The 26349-nt window shown below is 53.8% G+C and overlaps 1 protein-coding gene across 1 annotated transcript in view; it reads right to left on the bottom strand.

The window, feature by feature from the left end:
* Window positions 1–25452, bottom strand: part of LOC136146995 (uncharacterized) — a 34640-nt gene extending 9188 nt beyond the window's left edge. Inside the window, exons 1-10 of the mRNA XM_065906082.1 lie at window positions 25274–25452; window positions 24910–24989; window positions 23396–23476; window positions 22676–22781; window positions 22375–22489; window positions 21768–21909; window positions 20001–20116; window positions 15596–15628; window positions 15355–15488; window positions 5826–5901 (exon numbers count right to left, since the gene is read on the bottom strand). Coding sequence (XP_065762154.1) covers window positions 5826–5901; window positions 15355–15488; window positions 15596–15628; window positions 20001–20116; window positions 21768–21909; window positions 22375–22489; window positions 22676–22781; window positions 23396–23476; window positions 24910–24989; window positions 25274–25452 — 1062 coding nt within the window. The remainder of the gene's footprint in view (window positions 1–5825; window positions 5902–15354; window positions 15489–15595; window positions 15629–20000; window positions 20117–21767; window positions 21910–22374; window positions 22490–22675; window positions 22782–23395; window positions 23477–24909; window positions 24990–25273) is intronic.
* Window positions 25453–26349: the final 897 nt, after the last annotated feature.

The following is a 26349-nucleotide window of genomic DNA, read 5'->3' as shown; positions in this document are numbered from 1 at the left end:
AGAACCAGGGAGTCCCTGGGGATAGAAATTATCGGTACAAACAGCCCCAACGAGGGGCAGGGCGGGAGGAGAGAAGACACATCCAACAACACACCATGCAAAGGCCATTTTTTTTTTTTTTTTTTTTTTTTTTGCCGAAATACAGAGAGTACATCGCAAAACAATTGAGAAGGTAACAAGGCCTTGAAACGGGCTCCGGGGATGCCAAGGGGAAGGGGGCAGGGTCCTGGGACCACTTCTGCCAACCCCGGGCTGAGATGCACCTGCCCCAGGACACCCCGAATTGGGAAGGGATGGCAGCCCACCCACGGAAGACCCAGCTGGAAGGCTCCCGGACATGTTTCAGAAAGCTGCGGGAACAAGGTTTCTGTGATGAGGCCCTGCCGGCCCCCTTCCCACCCGCCTCTCCCCTGCACAGGTCCTGGAGGTGAGGGGGCCCCCACACCCCGTCCCAGGACAGCGCAGCGGGCCCTGGAGGCTAGGGGCACCCCTCCCAGGAGAATGCACCACCCAGGGCCCCTTGCTCCCCGACCCTCTGCTGCCCCCTGGAGGGAAAAGCCTCCCTCGCAGGTGACCCTCGCCCAGGGAGGGGCCAGGACACCCACCTGGCCCAACACCCCTTGTTCCCGCAAGCTTCTGCAGGCTCCCGGGCCGAGCCCTTCTGCCTCTCCCGGGCTCTAGACGGGGCACTGCCAACAGGCGGGGCAGCACTTGCCCCCACGATCCACCCAAGCGGGGAGCCGATGCCATTCCACGTCACACATGGGGAAAACGGAATGAGAGCGATGAGGTGAGATGGCCCCCACAGCCAGGATGTGACAGTGGTGCTCCAGGCAAGGGTGCCCCTGAGCCAGCCCCTCCCCGCCAGGGAAGTGCACGTCACAAGCACACCGCATGCCAAGGGCCACCCACTCTGTCCAGCTGGTGGGACCCGGGGCCCCAATCAGGAAGCCCTCCCTCCCTCGCATCCATCTCCCATCTTCCTTTGCCTTCTTTCCTCCCTTCCTTCCATGCATCCATTTCTTCCATTCATTCACTCATCCACTGAGATTTGATGCCTTTACCTACTGACTTCAACAGCATGACTTTAATCATAGCCCTTGGTTCATGAAGGTCTCCCTTCTCCTATTTATTTGCTTACACATTATTTCCATTCCTGCTTTCTTATTTCTCTCACGCTTCCTTTCATTCCTTCATTCTTACAAACTCAGGTGAAGAAGGATGAGTCAGGATCCCACATGCAACACCCCTGGTCCAAGCAACACCATCTCATTCATTCCTTCATGCAGCCTCACATTTGCCCTTCCTTTCACTCTTATCATGGCTTATCCCGGGAAATCATTAGAGCGGTCAAAACTCCACATGCAAAATAACCATCATCGGCCTATGTGCTTACTTGCCTTTGCAATCTTTCTTCCTCGCCATTAGTCACCTTTTACATTTTGCTATTTATTCTTTTATTTATGGACCTCCATTGCCTATATTTTATGATATAAAGATAATAAAAGGCTGGAGGTGCAGCCTTGTCTTGGGGCTGGGTATTTGCTCTATTTTTCATTTATTCTCGGAAAGGTGTAATGCATTTACCTATTTACGGAGTAGTATGTAAACGAATTATCATTCCTGTTCAGACAACCTCTCTTAACGAACCATTTATCACTTTGGTGGTTGGTTTACCATCTTTCCTTTCTCCTTTTTTTTTTTTTTTTTTTTTGCTTCTTTTTAAATCTCTCCATCCTCCTTTGCCCTAGAAAAGGGGACTGGATGACCTTATCCATCATTAGGATTGATGACCACCTCACCCCTAATTCTAACAGACCCTTCTCTCAGACACACCCACATCTTCACTAACTTTCTATTGGATCCCCCACCTTTCTCTTTCACTTAAGTTTCATTTCTCCTCGTTTCTTTCTCTGCTTCTCTTTTACTCTTAGGAACCTCAGGTGTCCGGAATGAGATGAGTGACAATCCCATGGGCCGCCTCAGGCATCTCCATTACTAATTCAGTCATTCATGGGTCCATTCATTCTTTCTGTCACTCTTCTATTTCAATATTTATTCTTTTATTTATGGACCTCAGGTGCACAGCATTGGATTAACCGTCATCTGTAGTTGCTGGCGCCTTCTCGGGATCAGTCCATGTAGGCCCCTTTGGTTCATTAATTCCTTGTACCGGTGATTTGCGGGAGGACTCATTTAACTCTCTCAGGAGCCCAGTTTTAAATCACTCATAATTCCTGCTGCATGGCGCCTTCTCTTTTTTTTGTTCTAGCATGGCCCTCTCTCTCGTAATTTATGTACATATTTATTTATTCATTCAATATGTTTTTATTGCTAATATCCATCTTGTCATAATTGTCTATTCCTCTCCTCCTTCCTCACTGGCTCTTTGGGCATTCTTTTATTCTCAAGAGCCTCAGGTGCAGAGGCAAATTCATCAAAGTCCCCTTCCTCATTCATTCATTCACACAGCCATCCCCTTATTTATTCTTTCTTTCTGATGAACTTCAGCTTTTACTAGTTTTTTTTTATTTAATGAATAATATGTTTATTAAGTACTTATCCAGGAAGTGCCTTTTTTCTTCCATCCATCTATTTTCATTTGTTCTCCCATCTTTCTTTCTCCCAGTCTCTCCTTCAATTTTTCAAACTCCTTTCCTTGCCTTCTCATGGAATGCGTGCATTTATTCCTTCAGGCTTTTATTTATGCTATTGCTCTTTTTACTATTTATCAACTTTGGGGCCAGAGATCTGAATGAATGTGGATGATCTGTGCTAAACCAGTCCCCTCTCACAGACTTCACTGACATACTTATTATCTTTTTTTACTTCTTTATAAAAACTTTTTATTTTTTTTCTCCCATCTTAATTAATTGTTCTCTTCTACCAGTCTTTCAGGCTTTTTTCTTACTGCCTTTCTTTCTTTTGGAGATTGGGCACCAGGAAGTGGACGAATCGTAACACCCCTCGCAACATCAGCCTCACTGGTCACTGCAAATTTTTGTTCTCATTCATTCATGCCTTCATGCACCCATTCAGGCTTCCTTTCTCTTTGGTAATTGTTTTTACACTTCTAGATGGTAGGCTACCTAATTGGATATATGATAATCTACAAGCAATGGGTCCTCCCCTCCCTGGCCTCTCCGAGGTCCTCCGTTAGGTATTTCAGCTTTGACCTGCCTGCCGGTTGGGTGGGTGGTAGCCCATCTCAGAAGCCCAGATGTGAATTCATCCATGTGCATGGTTCACACCCCCTCCCATTCTTATTCCTAGAAGAACTCTCTCTTATATATGCATTTATCTACCTATTAGTATATTTTCTTTTTGCATTTCTAATCGGACTTCTGACTTGTCATTTCTCTCCCATTTTCAGTGTCACTGTTTCTCTCTCTAACTCTCTTTCTCGCATTCTCTGGAGCTCAGGTGCCACGACCTGATGGAGCCTGTGTCACCTGCAAACAGCAGGCCCAGGCCCTTCAGCTCTGCCTCTCTGTCATTCATTCCTTCTTGCTTTCCTTCCTTCACTCATTCACACCATTCTTCCTTCCTGTTTTTTTCTTTTTATTAGGTATTTACTCCTCTATTAATGGAGTGCGTGCTCAGCTTTTGACCCATTTTGATCCACAGTTTGGATTCCTAGCCTCACCTTCTTCCAAGGATCTACCCATTTATCATCTTTTTTATTCTTTCTTTCATTGTAACTTTCTACATCTCCTCCTTTCTTACTTTTTCTCACTTGCCTTCTTTAATTTTCCTGGAGCTTTGGTGTGACCACAGCCTCTCCCCTACCTCAATCCATGCCATCTTTGTCTCTTTAGATGCTCGCTCACTTGTTTATTGAGATACTTATTATTTTTTGATAGTTCTGTGGCTTTCAGGGTCAGACTAACCACAACCCTCGATTCGTGACCGTCTATTACTCAACTCCTAGCACTGCCTTCTTTCCTGTTTATCTATTCACCCACTGATGTTTTTCTGGACTTCACACCCGTTACTTTTTCTTTCACATTTCTAGATTTTTATTTAGATATTTCATTCTCTTTTTTAATCCTTCCATGGAACAGACCTCAGTTTGCAGGACTGGATGACTCAAAACCCTTTCTGCCCTGCTCCCTTCTGGATCCAGGTATGTCCACTACTCATCCTTCCCTTCATTTTTTTCTTTTCTTTTTTTTTACTTTCTTTCACTTCAGTGCCCAGAATTAGAAAACTTTGAGTTAAAGTTAAATCTCATCTCTGGTCCCCTGGGTCTTTTTTCATTTTTAACTATCCTTTGAGCTCTTCCTCTGGTGTTTTCTCTTTTTTTCTACTGCCAAGAGCATGTATTTGGATTAATCCTAATGCTTGGCTTATAATAACCTGACAGAGTCCTCCTTATGGTGAGTATTTTAAAAGTTACCTTCCCTGTTTTTTAGGTATTAATTTGCATCTTTCCATTTTCCTTGCCGCTGTCGATCCCTGGTGCCATCTCTCATCTTATCCCTTTGATGGGCCTCACCATCCCAGCCTCACCCCTGGTTTACACATCCAGACTCCTTACTCTTTCTTTCCGTCATGTCGCTTTTTCTTCCTTTATGAACAAGCTATAGGTGCTATGTATTTGAATTGCTCATGTGCCTCAGTCCAGGGTAACCTGATACTGGTTTCTTCACGGCCCTATTTACGTACTTTACATGGCCCTATTTACATACTAAGAAGACTCCATGCTTCATCGACTTATTTATTGATCTCTTATGTATCCAATTGGATCTCATTCAGGGTACACTTCTTTACACTATTTATTTGTTTATTCATTCTTTCATGCCTGCATTCATTTTTTCATCCACTCGCTTCTTTGGATCAGGTAACAGAGCCCAGCAAAATGATTTCCCAACCAGAACAACGGGACATTCACAGTATCTCTGACCTCCCACCCCCTCTCACCCAGCTGACCACCAAAGGGCACACGAACTACAGTCCTTGACACGTAAGCATGGCAGATGCAGGCACAGGCAGAAGACACGTTAGTGCAGCCAGACCCCCACCCGGGCTCACACCCTGCACAGACGGGGGTCGGACTCCCCAGGCCCGCAGGTGGAGCAGGCACTTCCCCTGGAATGGTCATCCCTATGAGAAGCCTGTTTCAAGACCCAAGAATACACAGAGACATACATGGTATATACAATCTCCCTGGTGGGAGCCGACGGACACAGAGTTCATCTGAAAGCAGACGGCTTAGTCTACGGTCACACACACAAAAATGTATTTTGGCCTCTCAAGGCAAATGAAAAAGGAACTACCCATCACTATTGCTAAGCGTCCCAGTTCCAAACAATAAAAAGCTTGAAGAGGTTTGGCCGGAAGCTTTGAAGACAGAAAATCTGTCCATTCGAACATTTCAAGGGGGGAGGCGAGCGAAGATTATTGGAGCTCGGAGACGGTTTCAGAGGCTGGCGCCACTGCCCGCGTTTTCTCCTTGGCCCGTCGAAGGGCCCCCCAGCTAGGCCACTTCCATCCTAGTTTGCCCTGCCACACAAGAGCCAGAGTGAGGCTCGGTCGTGAAAGGGCCGCCCACTTCCTTCGTGAAAGAGGAGGAATTCTGTGGGGGTCCGGCACTTGAGGCCGCCTGTAGAACCCCATGCCACAGAGATGCCGTGAGGGTGGGGGTGCGCCTCTGGAGGCGAGCCCCCGAGGTCCACACTCAGCTTGGCTCCCTGGGCACCCCTTCCCTGGGCGGGGACCCCCGACCCGTGCTCACCCATCCCTCCCCACGAGGCTGTCGGGGCGGCAGCCCGCCTCCCTTGGTGACCAGCCTCAGATGTGGCCCCCACACCCCAACAACTTACGATTATGGAGCTAGAGGGTGCTGGGGTGGCGGGCTCGAGGTCCTGGACCGCAGAGGATTCCAGGTGATGGCTTCGGCTGGAACGAGAAAGCACTGGGTCACTCAAAGAGAATCTCACCCAACGGCAGCAGAGACGCCCCAACTCCAAGGGTGGACCTGATGAAAGCAAGCCTTTCTCTTTTCTTTACACTCACCCACGAGCGCGCTCAGCTGCCAAGCTCCCCCTCTCCCAGCCCCAGGTGTCTTTGGAGCTGACGGGGGTTGGTGTGGCAGCATGGACACACTCAAGGGCTGCATAGAAGCCTTTCTGGAAGTGCATTCCACCAGGAAGAAGGGCGCCGCGGGGCACAGCGGAGCCAGGGTTAGCGTGAACGCGGCAGCGCGTGCATGATGGGGGGCGAGGTCAGCGGGCCCTGGCTGAGACTAGGGAAGTGTGCTGTGGACCACGCCAGGGCTGTGGGGTCCTGAATGAGCAGCGTGTCCTAAAACCATGAGATCGAAGATGAAGGACAGGGCTGCCTGGACAGATGGCTTCACCTGAACAATTCCCTACAAGTTTTCACCAGTCCCATATAAAAAGCCCTGACCAGGCATGTCAAATCTTTGACGTCAAGTATTTGCCTTCAAGTTTAAAAAGGATGAGTGACAGACACGTGTCTTTATACATCTGTCAAAACCCACAGACCATAGGATACAAAGAACAATGGAAACCATGAATTCCACTTAACCGCTACATCATCAAGGTCAGCTCATCAATGGCAACTAGTGCCCCACGCTGGAGCCAGATGTTAACCTCGGGGGAAACGGGGTGGGGGGAGCAGGTGACACGTATGCTCTCTATTTGCCACTTACTTTTTCCATAAATCTAAAACTGCTCAGGGATAAAAAAAAAGGTTAGTCATTTTTAAAAAATATTTAATATACACCCAGGAGGCTCTGGTAGGTAAGTATGGCCAACAGGTGGTCTGTGATGACTGAGGGAGGTTTGGTGTGTTTTAATTTTTTATTTTATACTGAAGCATAGTTGATGTTTACCATGTTGTGTTAGTTTCAAGTGTACACCAAAGTGACTCTGTGATGCAAATACATGTATCTATTCTTTTCCAGATTCTTTTCCATGATAGGTTATCACAGGGTATTGAATAGAGTTCTCTTGTGCTATGTAGGAGGTCCCTGTTAATTCTTTGATCTGACGACTGAGGATTGATTGGCACTGTAAGGGGAGGGGGGAGCCAAGCTGAGGCAAGAATGAGAAATAAAAACTTAAGAAAAGGAAGAAAGAATAAGGAGAGTCCAGTAGCCCTCCAAGGAAGCCTGAGGAAGGAAGAGGTCCTCTCCAAGCCCCCTGCCCTGACTTAAGCCATTTGGGTACTTCAACCCCCATGCCCATGCTTCACCCACTGGGGTGCCCAAGACTTGGCCAGGGCCCCACCCAGGGGGCTCACCTCTTGCTTCCAAGCCTCCTAAGAATTCCTCCCCTGACCCTGAGCTTCCCAAACACTCTATTCCCCTAACTGGTTGATTTTATAAGCAAGAAACAGGAAGTCTTTTTACAAAACCAGAGTTAATCAAGCAGTCATCAGCCCATGGGTGACCAGGGTAGACTGGTAACCTAAGGGCACTCTGGGTGCCATACTGTGGACCCCCCCAACGCCGGGAGAGTTTCCAGCCCTTCCCCAGAGACCCATGAGCACCCAGCAGTGACCCTGTCATCATCACCACAGTCCTAAGGGCACGACTGGGCTCCAGATCTGGAACACATGGCATGACCACACCCAGCGCCCCTTCCACAGGACAAAGAGGCAGGAAAGGGCTTTGCTATGTCTTTCCAGCATGGTTCTCTTCGGTGTCTTTTAATAGGACCAGGGAAACCAGAAGCAGCTCAGGGCATCTGGGTTTTTTCCCTGCTTCTGTCCCCAGGGACCCCGGGAGCCCTCAGTTTCCTGGTTGTTCATAATTAACTTTCGAGCAGACCCCCAGGCTGCGACTGACTGAAGACACGGCCGGCAAATCATGCCTTGGACTCTGAGCTCCGCGTGTCTCAGCCCTGCGACCGCGGTGACGGATTAGCACCGTGGCGCTGGGCTGCAGTCGTAACAGACGAAGACACTGCAGAGATGAGTCAGCGTCTGGAACCAAGGGAAAACACAAGCCTCCTTGTAGGGTCCAGAGGAACCACTGTCGCAAGCAACTGATCGGAGACCTCATAAACGCATGCGCTGCGCTCATGATCCACGCAGGAAGGAAGCCCTGCTGACTACACCAAAATCGTCCTCCGGGACTTAGGAGAGTTAGAAAGCCCTAGCTCTGTTTCTCAGGAAATGTCTTCTTTCTTGTTCTTTTTACTGAAGTATGGTTGATTTGCAACATTGCTACTTCCTGTGGCACAGCAAAGTGATACACAGATTTACGTTCTTTTCTTAATATTCTTTTCCACTATGGTTTATCATAGGATATATATCTTTTAATCGGAGGATACATGCTTTACAACGTTGTGATGGCTTCTGCTGTTCATCACCATGAATCACCTACACGTATACTGCCTCTCAAGATTTTTAAAGTTCCTCTATTCTAGGGGCAAATGGGACCTCCTTTATCTGGCATGTCTGGTACAAATCATTTGTGGATCAGTCATAATTATACATCTGTGTGTATGTGTGTATATATATATGACTATGACTGACTTGTGTTGTAAGGCAGAAACTAACATAATACTATAAAGCAATTTTCCTCCGATTAAAAAATAAATTTAAAGAAATAAAATTTTTAAAGAATTTTTCCTACTGTAATATATTTTTCCCCCAACATCTTTTATACTATACTAATTAGTCTACTTCTATACAATAAATACTGTATTGAAATTGAAAAAATATATATATCGTTTGTGGGTGTTGAGTGCAGGGGAAAGATGGAAAAGGACGATTTTTCATAAAATGGTGATTCTCAGAAACACAAGCTCTCAATCTATCCAGGCACCAGCCTCGCCCTCCTACCTGTTGAGGAGAGACCACCCCCTCACAACTTTCCCCAACAGATGCAAGCTCTCGGCGGACCTCATTTCCTGTACCTTTGTGAAGGCCAGGGCACAGAACATTGCGGGCTCATTTATGAAAATAGGAAAGGTAATTGGGACAGCTTTTGAAATCACGGCCCCCCCACCACCACCACCAACCTCTTGCCGGCCCCATCAGTCCTCTAATTTCAGCTGGCCGGGGGCTAGGGGATGTTTACATACGCCTCTTCCTGGAATTTCAGTCTTTGCTTCAGGAGTGGGCAATTAGAGAGAATTAAGGCCTATTTGGCGTATGTTTACCGTTAATGGATAGAGTGGCAGAGGCACTTGGGAAGGCAGGCTGCCGGTCTAATTGAAGCTGGCAATTTCTCGATCCCTCATTTCAGCTCGCAGGTATTGTAGCAACCAAGGTCAGCAAACAAAGGCTGCGGCTCGCCGTAGTAATCACTGGGTGCAGACCTGACCGTGGGTTTTGTGCGCTCTTTATTACCATGCACCGAAGCACAAAGAGACAGCGAGGGATGTTTGCAAAACTGAGTCTGGGATGGGCAGCCGGGGCAGGCCCGGCGGCTGATCACTTTTCCAGAACTTTCCCTCTCTGCCTGATGGCGTTTTTCAGGAAGTTCTCCACGGAGCGGGCCAGGGTGCCCACAGATGTGCCATGGAGGGTTTCATGACTAAAAGGCCCCGGGGTGAGCCGCAGGGAGGGTGCAGCCTGGCACACCCTCCTGGAATGGCAGCCACGGGCCAGGCTCATTACATGGCCCAAAAGGTGTTCCAGGCCTGGCCGGCGGCCCACCTGCATGGAAGAATAGGCCACCGAGTTGCTCTGGGCCACGAGCCTTATTAGAATCCGTGTTCACAAAGAGTTGACCGAGAGGACTGGCTGACGACTGCCAACCCTACTGCCTGGCCACAGGCGGTGGGCTTCCCACCCGGGGCTCCCTCGGGTCTCTGCTTTCCTTGTCTTGGAAGTAAAAGAGGGTGGGGAGACAGAAGACCAGTGATCTCCAGTCCTCTGACTCTCAAGACTCAGCAAACAAACCCCCGAGCAGCTGGAAGGAACCCAGGGCCCCACGGACCCTGAGGTGACCATGATCCTGCACTGCCCCCATTTCATAGATGGGAAAACTGAGGCCCACCAGGGACCAAGGTCAGAGTCACAGTGGGAGCTGAGCATAGGCTGGAACCAGGTCCCCAGAGGACCAACGCTGAGCTGCTGCCTGACCCTGGGGCGCCCAAAGTGCTCTATCTGGACTCTCTCCTCTGACCAGGCCTGAGTAGCAGGGGGTCCCTGCCCCCAGCCAGGAGGCCAGGGGGGCCCAATTTGAACACCTGGGGACCCCCATCCCCTCCTCTGGTGAAAGAGCCCTTGTCTTTCTAGCACTGACATCCCTGGCTTCTTCCGCCTCACAGAATACAGAGAACTGAACGGCCACTGCCTCGTTTTACAGATGGGGAAACGGAGGCCCAGAAGCCAGCAGCAACAAGCACACCAGCTGAGACTCAGAACCAGGACGCCTTCATCTCATGGCAGGGACTCTGCCGGGGTTCCTCCAGAGGGGCCCACGTCCTCAGGACAGTTGGGGGCAGCGAGGGTGCCAACTTGATTCCCTCCAGCTCACAGGGGCCCCTTGCTCGGGGTGGCCCCGACCCTGAGCCCCCTGCCAACTGCCCCCCTCTGTTACCTTTCCTAAGTGCAAGCATCAGCCCCATGGACCACTGAGCCCCGGAAGCACCAGTTTCCTAACCCGAAGGAATGACTCCATTCCCCCCTCCACAGAACAGCCCAGAGAAAGGGCCAGAAGGACCAGCACGGCTGTGAGTCTGGACGGCCAGCACAGACGTGTGGTCAGCCTCTGGCCCCCCTGACCGGCCTCCTCCCCAACTTTCCACCCTGGACTTCTGTCTCCTTTGGCTGTTTCCCGGGCATCGGGCCCGGTTTGATCAGATTCTTGTTTACAGGCAAGGCAACTCTGCTTCCCCCTCCTGAGAAACTTGCAAAGAGAAAGCCCCGGGTCGGGGGAGTCCGGGCTGGTCTGGGGTCGCGCCGACGGGGCGGCTGTTTAGACGTGCTTTGTGCGGCTTGGAGCCCCCGCCACGCACACAAGGGCGAGGGGCCTGCCGCAGCCCCCGGAGGGAACACACACACACACACACACACACACACACACACACTCACTCTCTGTTTCAGGGGGAGGTAATTGAGGTTTCCTCTTTTCATGTGAAGAAAGGGCACCTTCTATTGAGAGAATGTATTCACAGAACCTGGGAAAACTCATCTGCGCTGGGCCTCCCAATTATCCCCAGGTGGCTGTTCTCCGTGGGGGGCTCCCCACATTCCTTCTGCGGGGCCTTTGTCTCCATCTGCACCGCCCTGGGAGCTCCCAGGCTAAGTCCCCTCCTTAAACCCCTGCCAAAGACCCTATTCACTCTGCAAAGAGACGCCCGGCAGAAGGTGGTGGGCAGCCTGCCTCCCCCGCCACCCCGGCCCCCCAACTCCCAGGAAGGAGGACTTAAGAACCCTCCATCTGGATTTTTGTTGAAGCCCAAAGAAATTGGAGAGCAATTAGGAGAGTCATGACTACACCCTCCACCACTCTCCTCTCCCTTAATTAATTCCTCTCTCTCTCTCTCTCTCACACACACACACACACACACACACACACACACACACACACCCTTCCCAAGTTGGGGCCTGCCCTGGCCGCGGCCGCCCCGCACCTGCTCTGCCTGCAGGCCCCTCACGACCGCCGAGGCCCTTGGCGAGTTCCCCAAAGACAGGGATAAGGGGCCAAGTATCTAAAATCTGGAAGGCACTAGGAATTCGAGGATGTGTGAGCATTCAGAAATGAGCCTCTTGGGCACTGCTAGCAGGTCGTCTGGGCACCGAGAAGGGGACCTCCGACCTCTGTTGGATCCAAGTGAACTTGAGACCCCGCCCACTGCGGCTGCAGCATGTGGGGGCTGACCTCCTCCCGGTGGGTTTCCAAGGGTCCCCTCCTGGCCCCAAAACACTGACTCATGTCACACTGATGACTGGCAGCTACCTCAGCATAACCCCTCCCTTAGACACCCCCCCAAAAAAATGGCCTGGCTTCCTGAAGCCACAGGCAGGCAGCTGGGACTTGGGGCTGCCCACAGAAACTGGGGGCACCCCAGAGTGAAAGCCTCCACTCCTTCCCCACCAGACCACTCTCTTCCTTTCAACATGGGGACCCCATGCTTCAGATGGCCTCATTTGGAAAGCTGTAACTAACACTTTTCCAGAATTTTCCATCTGTTCAAACTGGGGATAGGAGACCAGGCTAGTCAGACTCCTTTAAGTCCTTCTTCAGGACAGGGGGCAGAGCTCAAAGCCGCAGATGGAAAAAGGAACCAGTTCTTGGGGCTCATTTGCAACTTGTTAAATGTCAGTCTTCTAAAAAGAAAATGCTCCCAGCACCCTAGACCTTCTGATTCAGCTCACAATGGCGGTTTCTACATTGTCCACTGCCCTTTAACCCTTTGGGGCCTTAATTTGTTTCCCTCCACACCCCCTTCTGTGTAAAGCTGCCTTCCTCTTTTCAAGGAAAAATTCATTAGCAAGCTCATTAAAGAGGGGTGATTTTTTTTTCTTTCTGGAAGTCAGATTGGTCATTAAAAAAAAAACACACATTTAAGTTCCTTCATGAAAAAGAATGAATAAGAAACACATGCCTCCCGTTGCCCTTAAGTCTTGCCAGTTTTTGACATTATTTGGAGAAATGTGCTTGGAAATACGTTTGGGGTTTGAGTCACGAGTCAGGAGACACTAGGTCAGGGGCCCTGAAAGCTGCCATCAGTCCCACAGGCAACCTGCAGTGGGAAACCGAAGGGGGAGAAAAGGGGCGGCGTTTTCTTCCTTTTGAGATGCACAGAGGCTGAGTTATGCTCTCAGCCCCTTCCCCATCCCCGCTCCACCGTGGGGGGAGCAGGTGGGGCCCGAGGACTAGCTTTCCAGCAAGACCACCATCTCTTCCCAATACCTGTGCGACCCGGAAGCATTCAGCTAGAGGCGGCCCTGGGGGCCGGCCCAGTACGATGACAAATGGCCACAGAACCCCTCCCACCCGTCTGGCTGGCGGGCTAGGGCTTCATTTCCACCCCTCACTGCTCAGGCATGGGCCAAGCCACCAAAAGAGAATTTTCCTGAAAATGATCCTTTGTTTCAACACTGGACAATGGCAGATGGATGATGCTACATTTCAACGTCTTTAAACGAAGAACTTGACCGATTATACCTATCACTCTATTTTCTGCGTGAAAAGTGAAAGTCACTCAGTCGTGTCCGACTCTTTGCGACCCCATGGACTCTAAGTCCCCAGAATTCTCCAGGCCAGAATACTCAAGTGGGTAGCCTTTTCTTTCTTGAGGGGATCTTCCCAACCCAGGGATCAAACCCAGGTCTCCCGCATTGCGGGCAGATTCTTTACCAGCTGAGCCCCAAGGGAAGCCCAGAATACTGGAGTGGGTAGCGTGTCCCTTCTCCAGCAGATCTTCCTGACCCAGGAATTGAACCAAGGTCTCCTGCATTGCAGGTGGATTCTTTACCAACTGAGCTATCAGGGAAGCCCCTATTTTCTGCATAATGACACACAAAATCCAAAATATGTGTTTGCCTAAGGCTGAGTATTCACCAAAGCCTCTAAAACTCAACATAGCCCAAAGACAGGCCACCCCAAACGCCAAGAAGGAGAGGGGTGGGGGACTGACAAAGTCCGGGACTGGCTGGGAATCGGCCTCCATCCTGACTCTACCCATCAGCCCAGCCCACCTGGAGGGGCTCCCGAGACGTCCCTGAAGAGGGAGGCATCCAGGAACCGTGGGCATTTGGCTCCGACGAGTCACACAGATCTTTCTGGTAAGCTCCGGATACAACATCCCGGAGCCCGCATCCTGCCCTTTGTAAAGATCCCCTCCTGGGCTCTGCTCCACATCATCATGTTTGCAGGTGGCAAATGCCAGCCTCGGAGTAAATGTCATGGGGTGGAGCCCTCCTGGTGCCCCCTCCCTGGAATTAGGCCTGGGCACACGCTCCCCACCTCTCTGCAACCTCTCTGGGGAGTAGAAATAAGCAGACAAAAGGGTCAGCCCCCTGTATGGATACTTCTACCCTTCTCGCCTGCTCAAAATAACATCCCCAGCCCATTCCCCATTCAGGGCAGGAGGGCAGGAAGAGTTGTCCCCCAAATCTGGTTGATGCAAGAGCCTTACAGAAGCTGCGATGGAAACCGGAGACGCTTGAGGAGTACAGGGGTCCAGCCCCTCTGCTCACTGGGCTGCAGGGCTCATATAGGCGAGTACACCCCAAGACAGGGTCCCTAGCTCTGATGTGGTCCCCATCTCCTCTCACAGAGACCCTGTGTGGAGCAACAAGGCACTGGGCCTGGGACAGAGCCAAGCCCACCTGAGCCTCCATAAACATCTGGGGAGTTGAGTCAACTCTGACCCCATCATCCAAGCTCTTCCCATCATCCCCTCCCCAGACCATCCCGGCCATTTAGGTGCCTTCATTCATTCACCCCAGGGGCCACCCCGAATGTCTCAGACATGCGCACAGAGCCAGCTACTTTCCCCTGAGCTGCTGGCTCTGAAAACACCCCAAGGCCCCTTCAGGAGCCCTGCCATGGGCTGCGCTGCCGTGACCGCAGAAAGCAGGGTGCCCTCGGGGGAGCGCCCCCACCCCCGTCCACCTGGGCTAGATACCACACAGGCCACATCACCATACGGGACCCACCCGGGCATACAACTAGACCCTCTGGTCCTTAAGGCAAAGCTGGCCTCGGGCCCCCAGAAAAGAGCCCCACCCCCAGGCCTCCGAGTCTCCATTAACGCTTCTTGAATAAACGAAGGTCCCATAAACAAATGTCGAACCCAGAGAGCCTCATGGAGCTGTAACCCCAGCTTTCTTGTGCTCCACCATTACTGATTTTACTTAAACGCACAAAAACATTCCCATCCCGCTGCAATTTCAGGGGTGAGGAGATGAGGCCAAGGGAAGAACTCCCTCAAAAACCACCATCTGATTAAAGGACATCATCAAAGCCTCGCGCGTAAGAACCCAGCATTCTCACAGCCACCGCGTTTCCATGGCGCGTGGGCAGAAACGCTTTTCCAGCTCCAGGGCGGACAAGCACTGCTGTTTCCGCGTCTCCGAAGGGGCCCGCTAGGCGGGCTTAGGCGGAGGGCGAACGTCCCGCTATTCACTTCATCACTGCGCTAAGCAAAGCTCCCTGAGGACCTACTATGTGCGTGCCTGGGCCGCGCTGGTTCTCAGGAGCGCAGGCCCGAGGCAACGCTCTCCACTTACCGTGCAGGCGCACGAGGGTCTCAGCTCCCGGCGGCTTCCAGAATGCCCCGCCCCACGGCCGGGGTGGCAGAGAACTTGGCCTTGGCAGTGACCCCCCCCCAGGTTTGCATGTGTGCCTCCTCGAACTGAGACATGTTTGAGTGAGCCTGGTGAAATCGTGGTGTCTCAAAAAAGCACGCAACTCACCCCGATCCAGGCAGCAGCGTCGCAGCTCGGGGTAGGCGCGAGACGTCGGGTGACCCTCCGGAAGGCGTGCTGCTCCAGGGGAGCTCCTCCACCTCCTCCGTCCAGGCGTTCACGATCCGGGGCCGCCGGGGCTCCTTGGTGGGGGGGAACAGGTAAAACATTAGCAGGACGGCAAGGCGAGCCCCCCAGAAAAGCCACACACACACACACGACCCAGAAAAGGCACAGAGCCTGGTCTCACCTGCCATCTGGTTTTCGGTGGAGGGAGGTGGCTCTTGGGGGCGGCAAGGACGGGAAGAGGTGTGAAGAGCGACAGGCCCGGGAGCAGCCCCCAAATGGGCCACAAGGTCCGGGGGGGCGGGGACGGGGGAGCCGAGCCTGGGACTCGCGGGGACACGGAGCTTGGACGGGCAGGCCTGGCAGGACGTGACAAGGGGTCTGGGGGATACAGGTGGGGAGAAGGGGACAGTGCAAAAGGCTGGCTATAGCCCAGGGTCACTCAGAGCCTGGGCGGCCAGGCCCACAGGAAGAGGTACCCGAGGATGCTGGGGGGGGGGGTGGCCTGCCGGGGTGGGGGGGCTTGCGTCCCGGGCACTGGGATCCCCTGGAAACTTGAGTCATCCTGAGGGGGAAGGTCTCCTTGCACTGGGGGAGACAGGGAAAAGGAACACAGGTGGCAGGTGGGCGGGGCAGCACGCAGGTAACCACAGGTGTGGGCTCAGCGAGGAAAACCAACGTGTTAGGCAGACAGTCGGATGGCTGAGACGCAGAGGGTCCTGAACCCAGAGGAGGGGGCACAGGGAAGGGCACACAGGTCGGATCTGGCAAGCAGAGCCGGGGGGGGGGGGGCGGGGGGGGTGGGCAGTCAACCTAGCAGGGGAGCGGAGGGGAAGCCGGAGGAGGAGCCGCCAGATACAGGAGGAGTAAGGTGGGCAGCCAGGCAGAGGTGAGGCCTGCAGGTCCCCTGGAGGTTCCCAGCCGGGGCCCTTGGCGGTGGGCAGGCCTTCGCCCGCAAAGGGGCGGGTGAGCTGGATGTAGTCCCAGGGGTAGGAGGGCATCCTGGAGGGAGGGGTCCAGCCCGCGGACCCCCAACTCAAGAGGGAGACCTGGTGCGCCCAGAGCCCAAGGGGACACAGGCCACGGCTGCCCCGGGCCACTCCCACAGTCCTGAACGTCAGGGCTGGGAGCCCAGGACGGCCAGGAGCACTCAGTTACGGGACGGGCGGGGAGGGTTAGTTAGGGGCAGGAGGGGCTGGCTGGCTGGGACCTGCGGCTGAGCCCTGGAGAAGGGCAGGTTCGGGGCCCCCTCCCCAGGCTTCGGATTCAAAGGGGGCCAGCCGACCACAGCAAGGCAAAGCAGGCCTGCCCCTCGCACCCCACCCCGGCCTGCCTTCTCTACAGAGCAAGAACGTGCTGCTCCAGCGCCCGGGGGCCAGCAGGGCACCCTGGGCAGAAGCAACCCCCCGGCCCCCCACCCCAGGGAGGCAGAGGCCATCAAGGGACGCACTAGGGTGGCAGGTGCCCAGCCCGGGCCCGAGCTATGGGTTTGCTCAGTAAGGATCAACTGTTGGATGTCGGGATGGATGCGTGAGTCCAGGAAGGGGTGAGACTGGTGGGGCCCCCACTCAAAAGGGGCTGGGGCGACATCCACCCTCGGTTAAAGGGCGTCCACCCTCCACCCTCTAGACCTAACGCTTCCTGCACTCCCAGGGTCTCCCACCTAGCAACTCAGCTTTGACAGTCAGGTTCCTTCCTTGACTCACCTGTCCAAGCAACCATACATCCCACATACTCTTAACGAGCCCCATTTTGTGCCAGGCTGGTGCTGGGACACCCAAAGGAGGAGTGGGCTGGCCTAGGACGCCCCCCTGAGGACCAGATGAGGAAACGGGAGTTGGGGAGAGAAGACGGATGGACTACAGAAGGGGGCAGTGAAAGCAGAAAAAAAAACGGGAGGATCAGAAGAACTGGGGGGAGCCTCCGGGATTGACTTAATGGTGGCTGAGGCCTCCCGGGCCCCACACAGGAAGCCGGGCAGGACCCCCGGGCTGGGGGAGTGGGGGGCAGGTGTCCCGTGCGCATGGGGAGCAGGCAGCTGTGTCAGTTCAGGTGCAGAAGGGGGCCACAGAAACAAGGACACAGGTTAAAGCAGTCCCCCGCCCACGCAGGAGTCACGAGCACAGACACCCCCCGCCAGTGGCCTCAGAAGATGAGTTGAGTTGCCTTCCACCTCCTCCCTGGGTTCTCAAATGCTAAAATATTAACGACTCCGGGGCAGGTATTTTGATTATTGGTATGTATTTGAGGGTATGAAGGGTTCTATGGATTTTCTTTTTCCTACTTCTAGAAATAATCCTTCTAGAACACCAGGAGCTGCCCCAGAAGTTTACTCTCCACAAACTGCACAGAAGAAGCAAGTTTTGGTGGGACCCCCTATTCTCAGAAGTGCTCACCCCATCCAGCCCCCAAGTCTGGGCAACATCTGGGGTCCCCACCACCAAAAGCGATGGAGTGGCCCCAGCTGGCCATCTGGGCTGCCGTCCACACTTGTCATCTAGTGGGCCGGATGAGAGGTGGTTTCGCTGACTTGGGAAATGTCTAAATCTCATCCACCAACACCAGGGGACCTTTAGCCAAGAGGTAAGTTGAGGGAGAGAGGACCATAAGTTTTCAACTAATCAAGTTTTCTTGCTCCAAACACTCCACTTCTCCTCCCCTCCCTTTTTTTTACCCCATTTGGCGGAAGGTCTGGCTGGAGTCTAAGGTTTAACTGGAGTGATCTAATTGTGGTTGATCTGCCTTTAGGTGAGGAACATCCAGAACTCAGGATTCATAAGGGCAAGTTTCTGACTCAGGCAAACCTGCCCTGAAGACATGAAAGGGCCCCAGGGATTTCAAGAAGGAACACAGGAGGAGAGGCCCGAGGGGCAGAGCAGGCACAGGACACATGGGAGGGACAGTTGGGGGTAAAGTGGGTGACGCCGGGTTTGGATACTGGATCTGAGTGGTCCTGACAGACCACTGGCACTCTCATCATATGAGGGGCTGAGTGTGAGCCCCCAACTCTGTCCTTCCAAGCGGATGGGGCTGTGCTGGGGTACCAATACCCACCCACTTCCTGACCTGGAAGGGGCATTCCACAGACGCTAGCTCGGCTACAGTTGCACGGGGTCTACACCTAGGACTTCCTTTTCTACTTTTCTTACTTTTCATTTGGAAGTCTCACAGGTTTAACACTGGGGAGCCCTAAGTTTAACTGCGGGGTGAGCCAGACCCACATCTGTCTCTCTGTTCCTGGAAAACTGATCCCAGAGGCCTGAGTTGCCCCGGCCCAGGGCTGGTTAGTCTGCACACAGGGTCAAACAAAGGCACTCTTCTGCAGAGCAGCCCTTATCTGTGGCCCAAAGCGGCCTGCAACTTTCCACCTCACTCCATGCACCGCGAGCTGGGACAGAGGCAAAGACTTGAATGGGGAGCAGAATGAGCCCCTGGGCTCCAGCACCAAAATCAGAAGTGTGGCTTCAGACCCTCTTTGCCCCTGCCCTGCAGCCGCGGTGCACCTCATTATGATAATCAGTGTCTTTCCTTCTCAGACAAAGAAGGCTCCTTATGAGATGAATATTGGAATCCAGCAGCTAGCTCATTAAGGTCCACAGCCTCTTCCTTGACAAGGCCCAAGATTAGCCCTGTGTTCATTAAGGGAAAAGGGCAGAAAGTGGAATAAAACTGAAAAACACAGCTGGGGGGAGGGGAGGGCTCTTTCTGCTGGCCATTCATTCCCTGAAAGGCTCCATGTACCTTCGGGATTTAATCACCAGCCAAGGGGGCCAGGAGGAGGGTTTAACCAGGATGCGGGAGGTAAAGAGGTTAAACCCGATAGAAGGAGTTAAAAACCTAAAATGGGGCAATTTGATTTGAAAGCTTCCTGGGACTTGTCACTGGGATAATCAATTGAAAACCTTTTTCCTGTTTACTTTCTTTTCGCCTAACCCAAGAAGGAACCTTTCTCTGGATGTGTTTTTTGGGGGGTGGGTTTTCGTATTTTCTAAGTCTCCCTTTGCTCCTTTTTTTTTTGTCTTGGGGGCCTTTTTCTGGTCTGTGCTTCTTTCTCGCCTCCCACCCCCCACTTCTTTCTTCTCCCTTGCGCTCCTTCCTGTGGGAACTTAACCTACAAGAAAATCAGATGGCGACCTTCACTGTATTTTCTCATGAATACCTGACTGAGCTTATTTCAAGTTCCTCGAATAGTGGGGACTTGAGGTTTTACCTGCAGGATAGCCCACCTGACCTGGCAGGTAAAGATAACTATTCTGCAACTGAGAGAAAAGTGGAAAGGCTTGGAAACACTGAGCTAGCTCGAGGCCTCAGCTCTAGGTGGTTTGGACGCCAACCCAGAGAAGATGCCAAGAGGCAGGTTCTGGAAGGTTCTGGAAGGGCTGGATACTCTTCTAGGAGAGGTTAAGAAGGAGGAGGGCCAGGAGCAGGTGACTCTGTACCGTCTACAGGTCAGGGGGTGGAGGGGAGAGGGCTGTCTGTCAACACCAGGGACCAGGAGCTGGGAAGACCGTGAGAGAAACACTGAAGACGTGTCCGTGCGTCCGGGAGCCGGACACGTGTCCGGAGTTAAGCTCCAGAAAAGTCATTACCTTAGAGCTGGTGGAGTTCAACGGACCAGAGGAGACCACGAAGCGGTGGGTTGGAGGGGAAACGGAAGGTGAGGAAGGAAGACAGCGTATGTAGATAGGCTTTACAGGAGGCGGGGCTGCGAAAGGAAAGAGACAGAGGCTAGAAGGGAGGCCAGGAGAGGCCCGGAGGCTCAGAAGCTGCTGAGAAAAGCAAAGTTAGGGATTTGGAGCGACTCGCCTGCGGCCAAAGGGCCAGGTCTGAGGGACTGGAGGGGCCGGGGCGGGGGCCTCCCCTCCGTTACCGTGTCAGACGCCTCAGATGCCCTCGTATGAAGGCCGCTTGACAGCCTCTGTTCCCCTAGGAGGTGCAGGCCAGCCCGGGGTCCGGACAGGGAGTTGTGAGGTTTAAATGAATTGATGGTTGCAAAAAGGCCTTTGCCAACTGCAAAGGGAGACATAAATGTCCTCTATAATTACTCACTGGTAGCAGGACGCTCAATTTTACAGCCCACTCAAATCTCACTGGGGCCTGGGTTTTCACTGACCATAAATTATGCGTCCTTACATTAAGGATGTAAAACCCAGTGGTGAAAGCTCCTGCCAGCCTTTGGAAGACAAAAGGTCCCTCCTAATAGCCTGGATTAACTCACAGCAGATCTCCGCCCACTTCATTTGCCACCTCCCAAGTCATCTTTCCACCTTCATTTGCCACATAATCCAATCAGCCCCTTTCAGAAGCCCGGGAGCTATTGTCTACACCAAGCCGGGTTTCTCTAAAGCGGCCCGAGTTGTTTTTGTCTCGTCCGGACAAAACTGGTTGGCTTAAAAGGGGAGGAAAGAAAGTGCTGGTCAAACGAGGACCCCAATTAGCTTCCAAGAGACTTGTTGTCATCATCTTTGTATCACATTCCAGGCCTGGTGTGCGGGGCATATTGTAGGCAGTCCAGAAGATGTTTGTTGAATTAATTCTGTTTTATTTCTTCTGGAATTTATTTATTGAGTGCAAACACACAGCACCTAGTGGGTGCTAGCTGTTATTACTGCGGGGGGGTGTGGGGGGGGGACAAGGCTGGGCATGTGATAATGAGGGACAGCCTCCTGGTGTTAAGTATCTGGCAATTTCCACAGCAATTTACAAAGCACTTTCATAGTGGTTACATCATTTGGCCTTCAAAAGCACCATGTGGGGTAGATAAACGCGGGTGCTTTTTGTGTCGCTTTTTTTTCCCCCCCTAATCCCCATTTAGGCCATGAAAAGAACTGAGACTCAGAGAAGTTAAGCAACGTATTTAAGGTCACACCGTTATTGAGAGGTGGGACCAGCACATCGTACCAGCATTGGGGCCACCCAAGACCCCCAAGACCACCCCGGGCAGCTGGGATCTCAAACAGGCTGTCCCATTGTCAAACGTTGGAGTGGAAATCAAAAGGCTCTGAGTGTAACTCGGGGGCGGGGGGCGGGGGGGAAGGGGCAGCCCCTGATGGCACCCAGGGTCCAACTCTGACCCCTTCTCCTGCCAGGAATGTGACAAAACGCTCACCCTCCTCCAGCCTCAGCGACCTCACTCTAAGTGTCGCTCAGTTCTGTCTTCTTGCCCTCCACCTTTTAAAATGACTCAAACCGAGGCCACATTCACTCTCATTTGTAAATGAGGCGGCCTCGCTCACGTGGACATCCGGCACAGCAATGACACAGGCACAGAACGTACGGCGTGCTCTGGAAATGACCACATGCACCATGCATATCCTGACTAGGTCAGCTCGAGCCCTGGCTCAGTACAGCCCTACCTGGCGCACCAAGAGCCCTGCGGACTGGGCTTGTCCGGAGCGCTGTGGAAGAACAAACGAGAAGCGTGAGAAAGGTGATGAGAGGGGTGAGGGGGACGTGGTCGACCAACCTGTTTGGAAAAATGTTAACTGACCGCCTCTTCTATGCCTGGCCTTACCGGCTTCCCAGTATCGGACCAACACTCACAACACCCTGGGAGGTTGCTTTGCTCGATCCCGTTCCCCAGAAAGGACGAGGAGATCTCGGAGGAGGTGGGGGTGCCCCTGGCAGTTCGGTAGCATGGCCTCGGGGCACATGCTCCTTCCAGAAGCCCATCCGGGGCCTTGGAATTGCCAGGGGGATGCTGGTCGAACCCTTGGCCCAGGTCTCCCTCCTGAGAAGTTCCCAAAGGGACCCTTCCTTTCAGACCATCCTGGGGTGGTGACGGGGTGGACTGAGAAAGACTGACACCTCCCTGGGGATGGTGAAACCTCCAGGTTGATGGAAGGTTAACAAAGCAGACGCACATAGAAAAGCAAAGCATCAAGGCAGAAGCACATCAAAAGTCCGACGTTAACCAGCGCCCCCTCACTAGGGCACTGATTTCAACACTTAGCCAAGAGGGACAGCTGGCTGGTCGGTTCGGGTCTTCTTCATCCTTCCGGGTCCTGCGGGGGCGGTCACTGCCCAGGGGTTGCTTTGTTTGCTGGTGGGATCCAGGAACTCCTGCTCCTGGCGTCCTCTGCAACAGATCAAAGGTTAGAAGGCCAAGTCTAGGTATTAGTTAAAATTGAAATAAATTAATTACAACTAAAACTAATTAGCTTAAAATTTAAATTGTCTTTTAATTGCTAATGGGCCTGGGGGTGGTGCAAGCAGGGTGGTAGGGGTGTTGGGTTTCAGTTGCCACCAGGATGGGTTGAGGTACCGTAAGACGGAGGTGAGCGGCAAGCACCTGGGCATCAGCTCCTCATCCACAGGTGGTCCTTGGCGGCAGGGAATCAGACGGAAGGTGTCCTCCTTGAAGACAGACCCTGGGGCAGGGGAAGGGGGGCACAATTAGAAACCGTCTTGATGACCTCTAACGGCCGGTAGGGGAACAGCAGAGAGAGGGAGGGGGCAGTCCGAGGGAGAAGGAGGAGGCAGTGAGCAAAGGGGAGGAGGGGGAGGAGGGAGGAAGGGGAGGAGGGAGGAGGGGGAGGAGGGAGGAGGGGGAGGAGGGGGAGGGGGGGTGGGAGGTGGGGGAGGGGGAGGGGGGAGGTGGAGGAGGGGGAGATGGGGGAGGGGGAGGTGGGAGGTGGGAGGCGGGGAGGTGGGAAGGGGGAGGAGGGGAAAGAAGGGTGAGGCAAATGGGAAGGAAGTAGGAAGGGGAGGGGGAGGAGGGGGAGGGGAGGAGGAGGAGGGGGAGGGGCGGGGAGGGGGAGGGGGGAGAGGAGCGGAAAAGGGAGGAGGGAGAGGAGCGGAAAGGGGCGGAGGGAGAGAAGTGGGAGGGGGTAAGGAAAACTTGATTGACAGGGTACAAGTGGTCACGGTGTGCGCATGCGCAACCTCAAGCCTGGGTTAGCAGGCCGAGAGCCATTTGCAGACATAGACCACTAGGGGGCGCGCGGCCAGCACCCAGAAGGCGGGAGCAGACACCTGCGCGCACCCCCGCCGGCCCGCGCCCGCCCCGCAGCTGCCTGGGGCACAGCTGGCGTCAGGCGGAGGGGGCGCCCAACAGGTCTCAAGCCTACGGAAGTGGGGGGGGGGCGCAGAGCCCACCCCAGCCAATCACGCAGGGTCGCTGGGCCCCCTAAACGCCACGCTGGCCGACGCCAGCCAGAATCCACCTGTGGATTCTATGGGGGGCCGCTCGCCCCCCCATACAGGTCCTGAGGTCCTTCTGCGCCCCCCAACTGCAGGGGTCGATCTGGCACCCGACAGAGCTGAGCATTTCAAGGGACAGTCGCCATAGGGGTCTTTCCAGAACAAGATTCCACTTTTGATGGGGAAAAACACCGAAATCTTGGCGCCAACCTCCAGAAAATGCAATTAAATTAAGTTAAAATGATAAAGGCCCAGTTTTCAATACACTATTTTCACACACTTATGTGTCTCTGGACAAGTGATACAAAATACGGTACCACTAGGAAATAAAATAAAGGTAGCCAAAACCGTCTAAAATTACCCAGACCACCACCGAGTCCCCCACCCCACCCCAAATCTCGTCTCCTTTTCTCCGCCACGGTAAGAATCTCAAGACCCCAGCACGATGGCGCCTAATTAACCGTTTCACAGCTTCTCCATCCTACCCAGATGAGCCACACCTTCTCAGACCCTCAAAACCCAAACCGGCCGAAATAAACTCATCTGTGTCCACGCTCTTCCACGACGCCCTAGGTCACGCAATCAGCGCCGACCACGGCATCGGGACCCAGAGCGAAATCCTGCAACGGCTCCCCGAGGGAATCGGGGGGTCTTAAAACATTTCTCCCTTAGGTAGATGCACCCAGAACTCTCCAGGAAATCCCGCGCCCGACCCCCTCCAGCAGGAGAACAAAGGCCACCTCCCCTCCCCACCCCGCCCCCCAAAATTCCGCAGTGCCGCGGGCGCCCTCTGGCGGCCAGCGAGAAAACATTCCAGAAACCTGCCACGTAGCAACTCGCTCGCGCTCCCCCTCCCCAAGCCCGCCGGCCCACCGTGGGGAGGGGGCGGCGTGGGGGGGTGCTTGACAGGGACAAAGGAAACGGCAAGAGGCGGCTCGATCAAAAATCAAAAGCCCACAACACGTCAGAACCTTCCAGGGACCATCGCGCAACACCGAGAAGACCCCCGATCTCCCAGTTCTCCACTCCCAGAGCCCAGAACTCCCCCAACACGCCCCCTTTTTCTGTATTTCTCTCTTCCCTTTTGACCAGCCCCTTCCAGACCCAAGGACACAGCCTTCCCTCCACCTCAACCCACCCCCTGCCTCTATTCTGCACGCGCCCCTAATCACTTGACCCGCTCCCGCCACCCCCAGCCGCCCTTCTGCACGGAACCCGTCCTGGGGGGGGCGGGCGGGGGGGCTTCTGGAAGGTTTGCACTTGGGCGCCATATCTCTCCACTATTCTAATAAACCAGAAAATACCAAGTAGCAACGCTACTGTTTGAATTTTGACTGGAGTAGGCTTTGCACTAACCCGTGTACTTGGATTCGGAACCCCTAGCGGATAAGTACCTCCACTCCTGACGCCTACGGCCACCAAGAACCTGGCCAAAACTAGCGGGAAAATATGCCCGGGAGACTCTGGCATTCGGGGGGCTTCCCCCCCACTGCTTAGGGAATGCAGAATGCATCCACCGCCACGTCTCTCGCCACTCGTGATTCTCAAGGTGGCTTCAAACCCAGAAAATCTCGGTTTTGGACCGCGGTGACCACGGCACACTGGCCTCTGACATGGGGTTGGTCAGATTCCTCCCACTCTTCGTCACTGAAGCCAAGACCACCCAGCCTACCCTCAGTGACCAGACTGGAGAGGGGCCCTGTGATTCTTTTTTTTTTACCCCCCGTCCTCCAGGAAAATGTGCCTCGAGACTTTCCTTCCCGACACGATTCCGTCGCCGATGCTCGGGGACCAGGCGAAGTGGTCGCCTTCAGGAGTCGGTCTCGGGTATCTGTCTCGCGGCAGGTCCAGTAGGACGGAGACCAGCCCAGAAGGGGGTGTCGTCTTCCTTTTGCACATCCTTTCGGGCAAAGGATGGCCAACCACTCACCGGGTAGGGAGGTTCTCGCGTGGGCGCCCGGGCTCTCCGGAGGAGCAGCGGCCCAGGCCAGCGGGCCAAGGCGCGCTCCATCCCAGCTCTCCGCCGTCTGCGCTAGGGGCTGGCTGGGTGGGGTTTATATGGAGGCGCAGAAGGGGTGGTCTCTGACGTCAGTGCATTCTGCTGCAATGCGCTCATTTCTCCAAAAGTGATTGGCCGGAAAAATGAGCCCCCCAGATTCTATGACAAATTGCTCTAGCCGCACCCAGATTGCAGCAAAGAAGGGAGGAAAAAATTCTGCCGCAGTGCCCCTCGCCGCCATGACCAACACCCTGAGCTCGCTGGTGCTTTTTCCCTCCACGAGCCCCGCGCGCCACGCGGGGGAGATTTCTGTGCACGATTTGCTGGGAGCCCTGGACAAGGGGTGGTTGTCCTCAGGCGGGCGGAGGGCAAAGCTGGGGCGCTGGGGGCGGCAGATCGCACACCTGGCTATTTCGGAACCTCTATCAGAGGATGCAGCTTAGGGAAAGAAAATGATGCTTTCTGCTTATTGTCCTGGGAAATAAATGCCCTAGGCAAGACAAGCGGCACCCAAACGTAAGTCGGCGGCTGTCTCTCCCTTTTAGCCTACCCGTCATTTTCTGATCAGGAGACTCCATAGTGCACCTCCGAGTCAGAAGAACCGCGTTGTGAGTTCCCGGCTCTGCCGCTTACGGTCTGGGTACCCAGAACCCGGCAATGCCCCCCTCCTCTGCCAGGAGGTCCGTTTCCTCCACTTTAAAGAAAAGCGGGGGCACCCCTAAGAAAGGGCGTTGTAGTAATCTAGACTCGAGATGTGTCCCTATAGGGAAAGTACTTTTCAAGGAGGCCCGTGTCCC

The sequence above is a fragment of the Muntiacus reevesi genome, chromosome 15 (assembly GCF_963930625.1).
Source record: "Muntiacus reevesi chromosome 15, mMunRee1.1, whole genome shotgun sequence".
In the NCBI taxonomy this organism is placed as follows: domain Eukaryota; kingdom Metazoa; phylum Chordata; class Mammalia; order Artiodactyla; family Cervidae; genus Muntiacus; species Muntiacus reevesi.
This window is presented reverse-complemented; position numbering and strand designations above follow the sequence as displayed.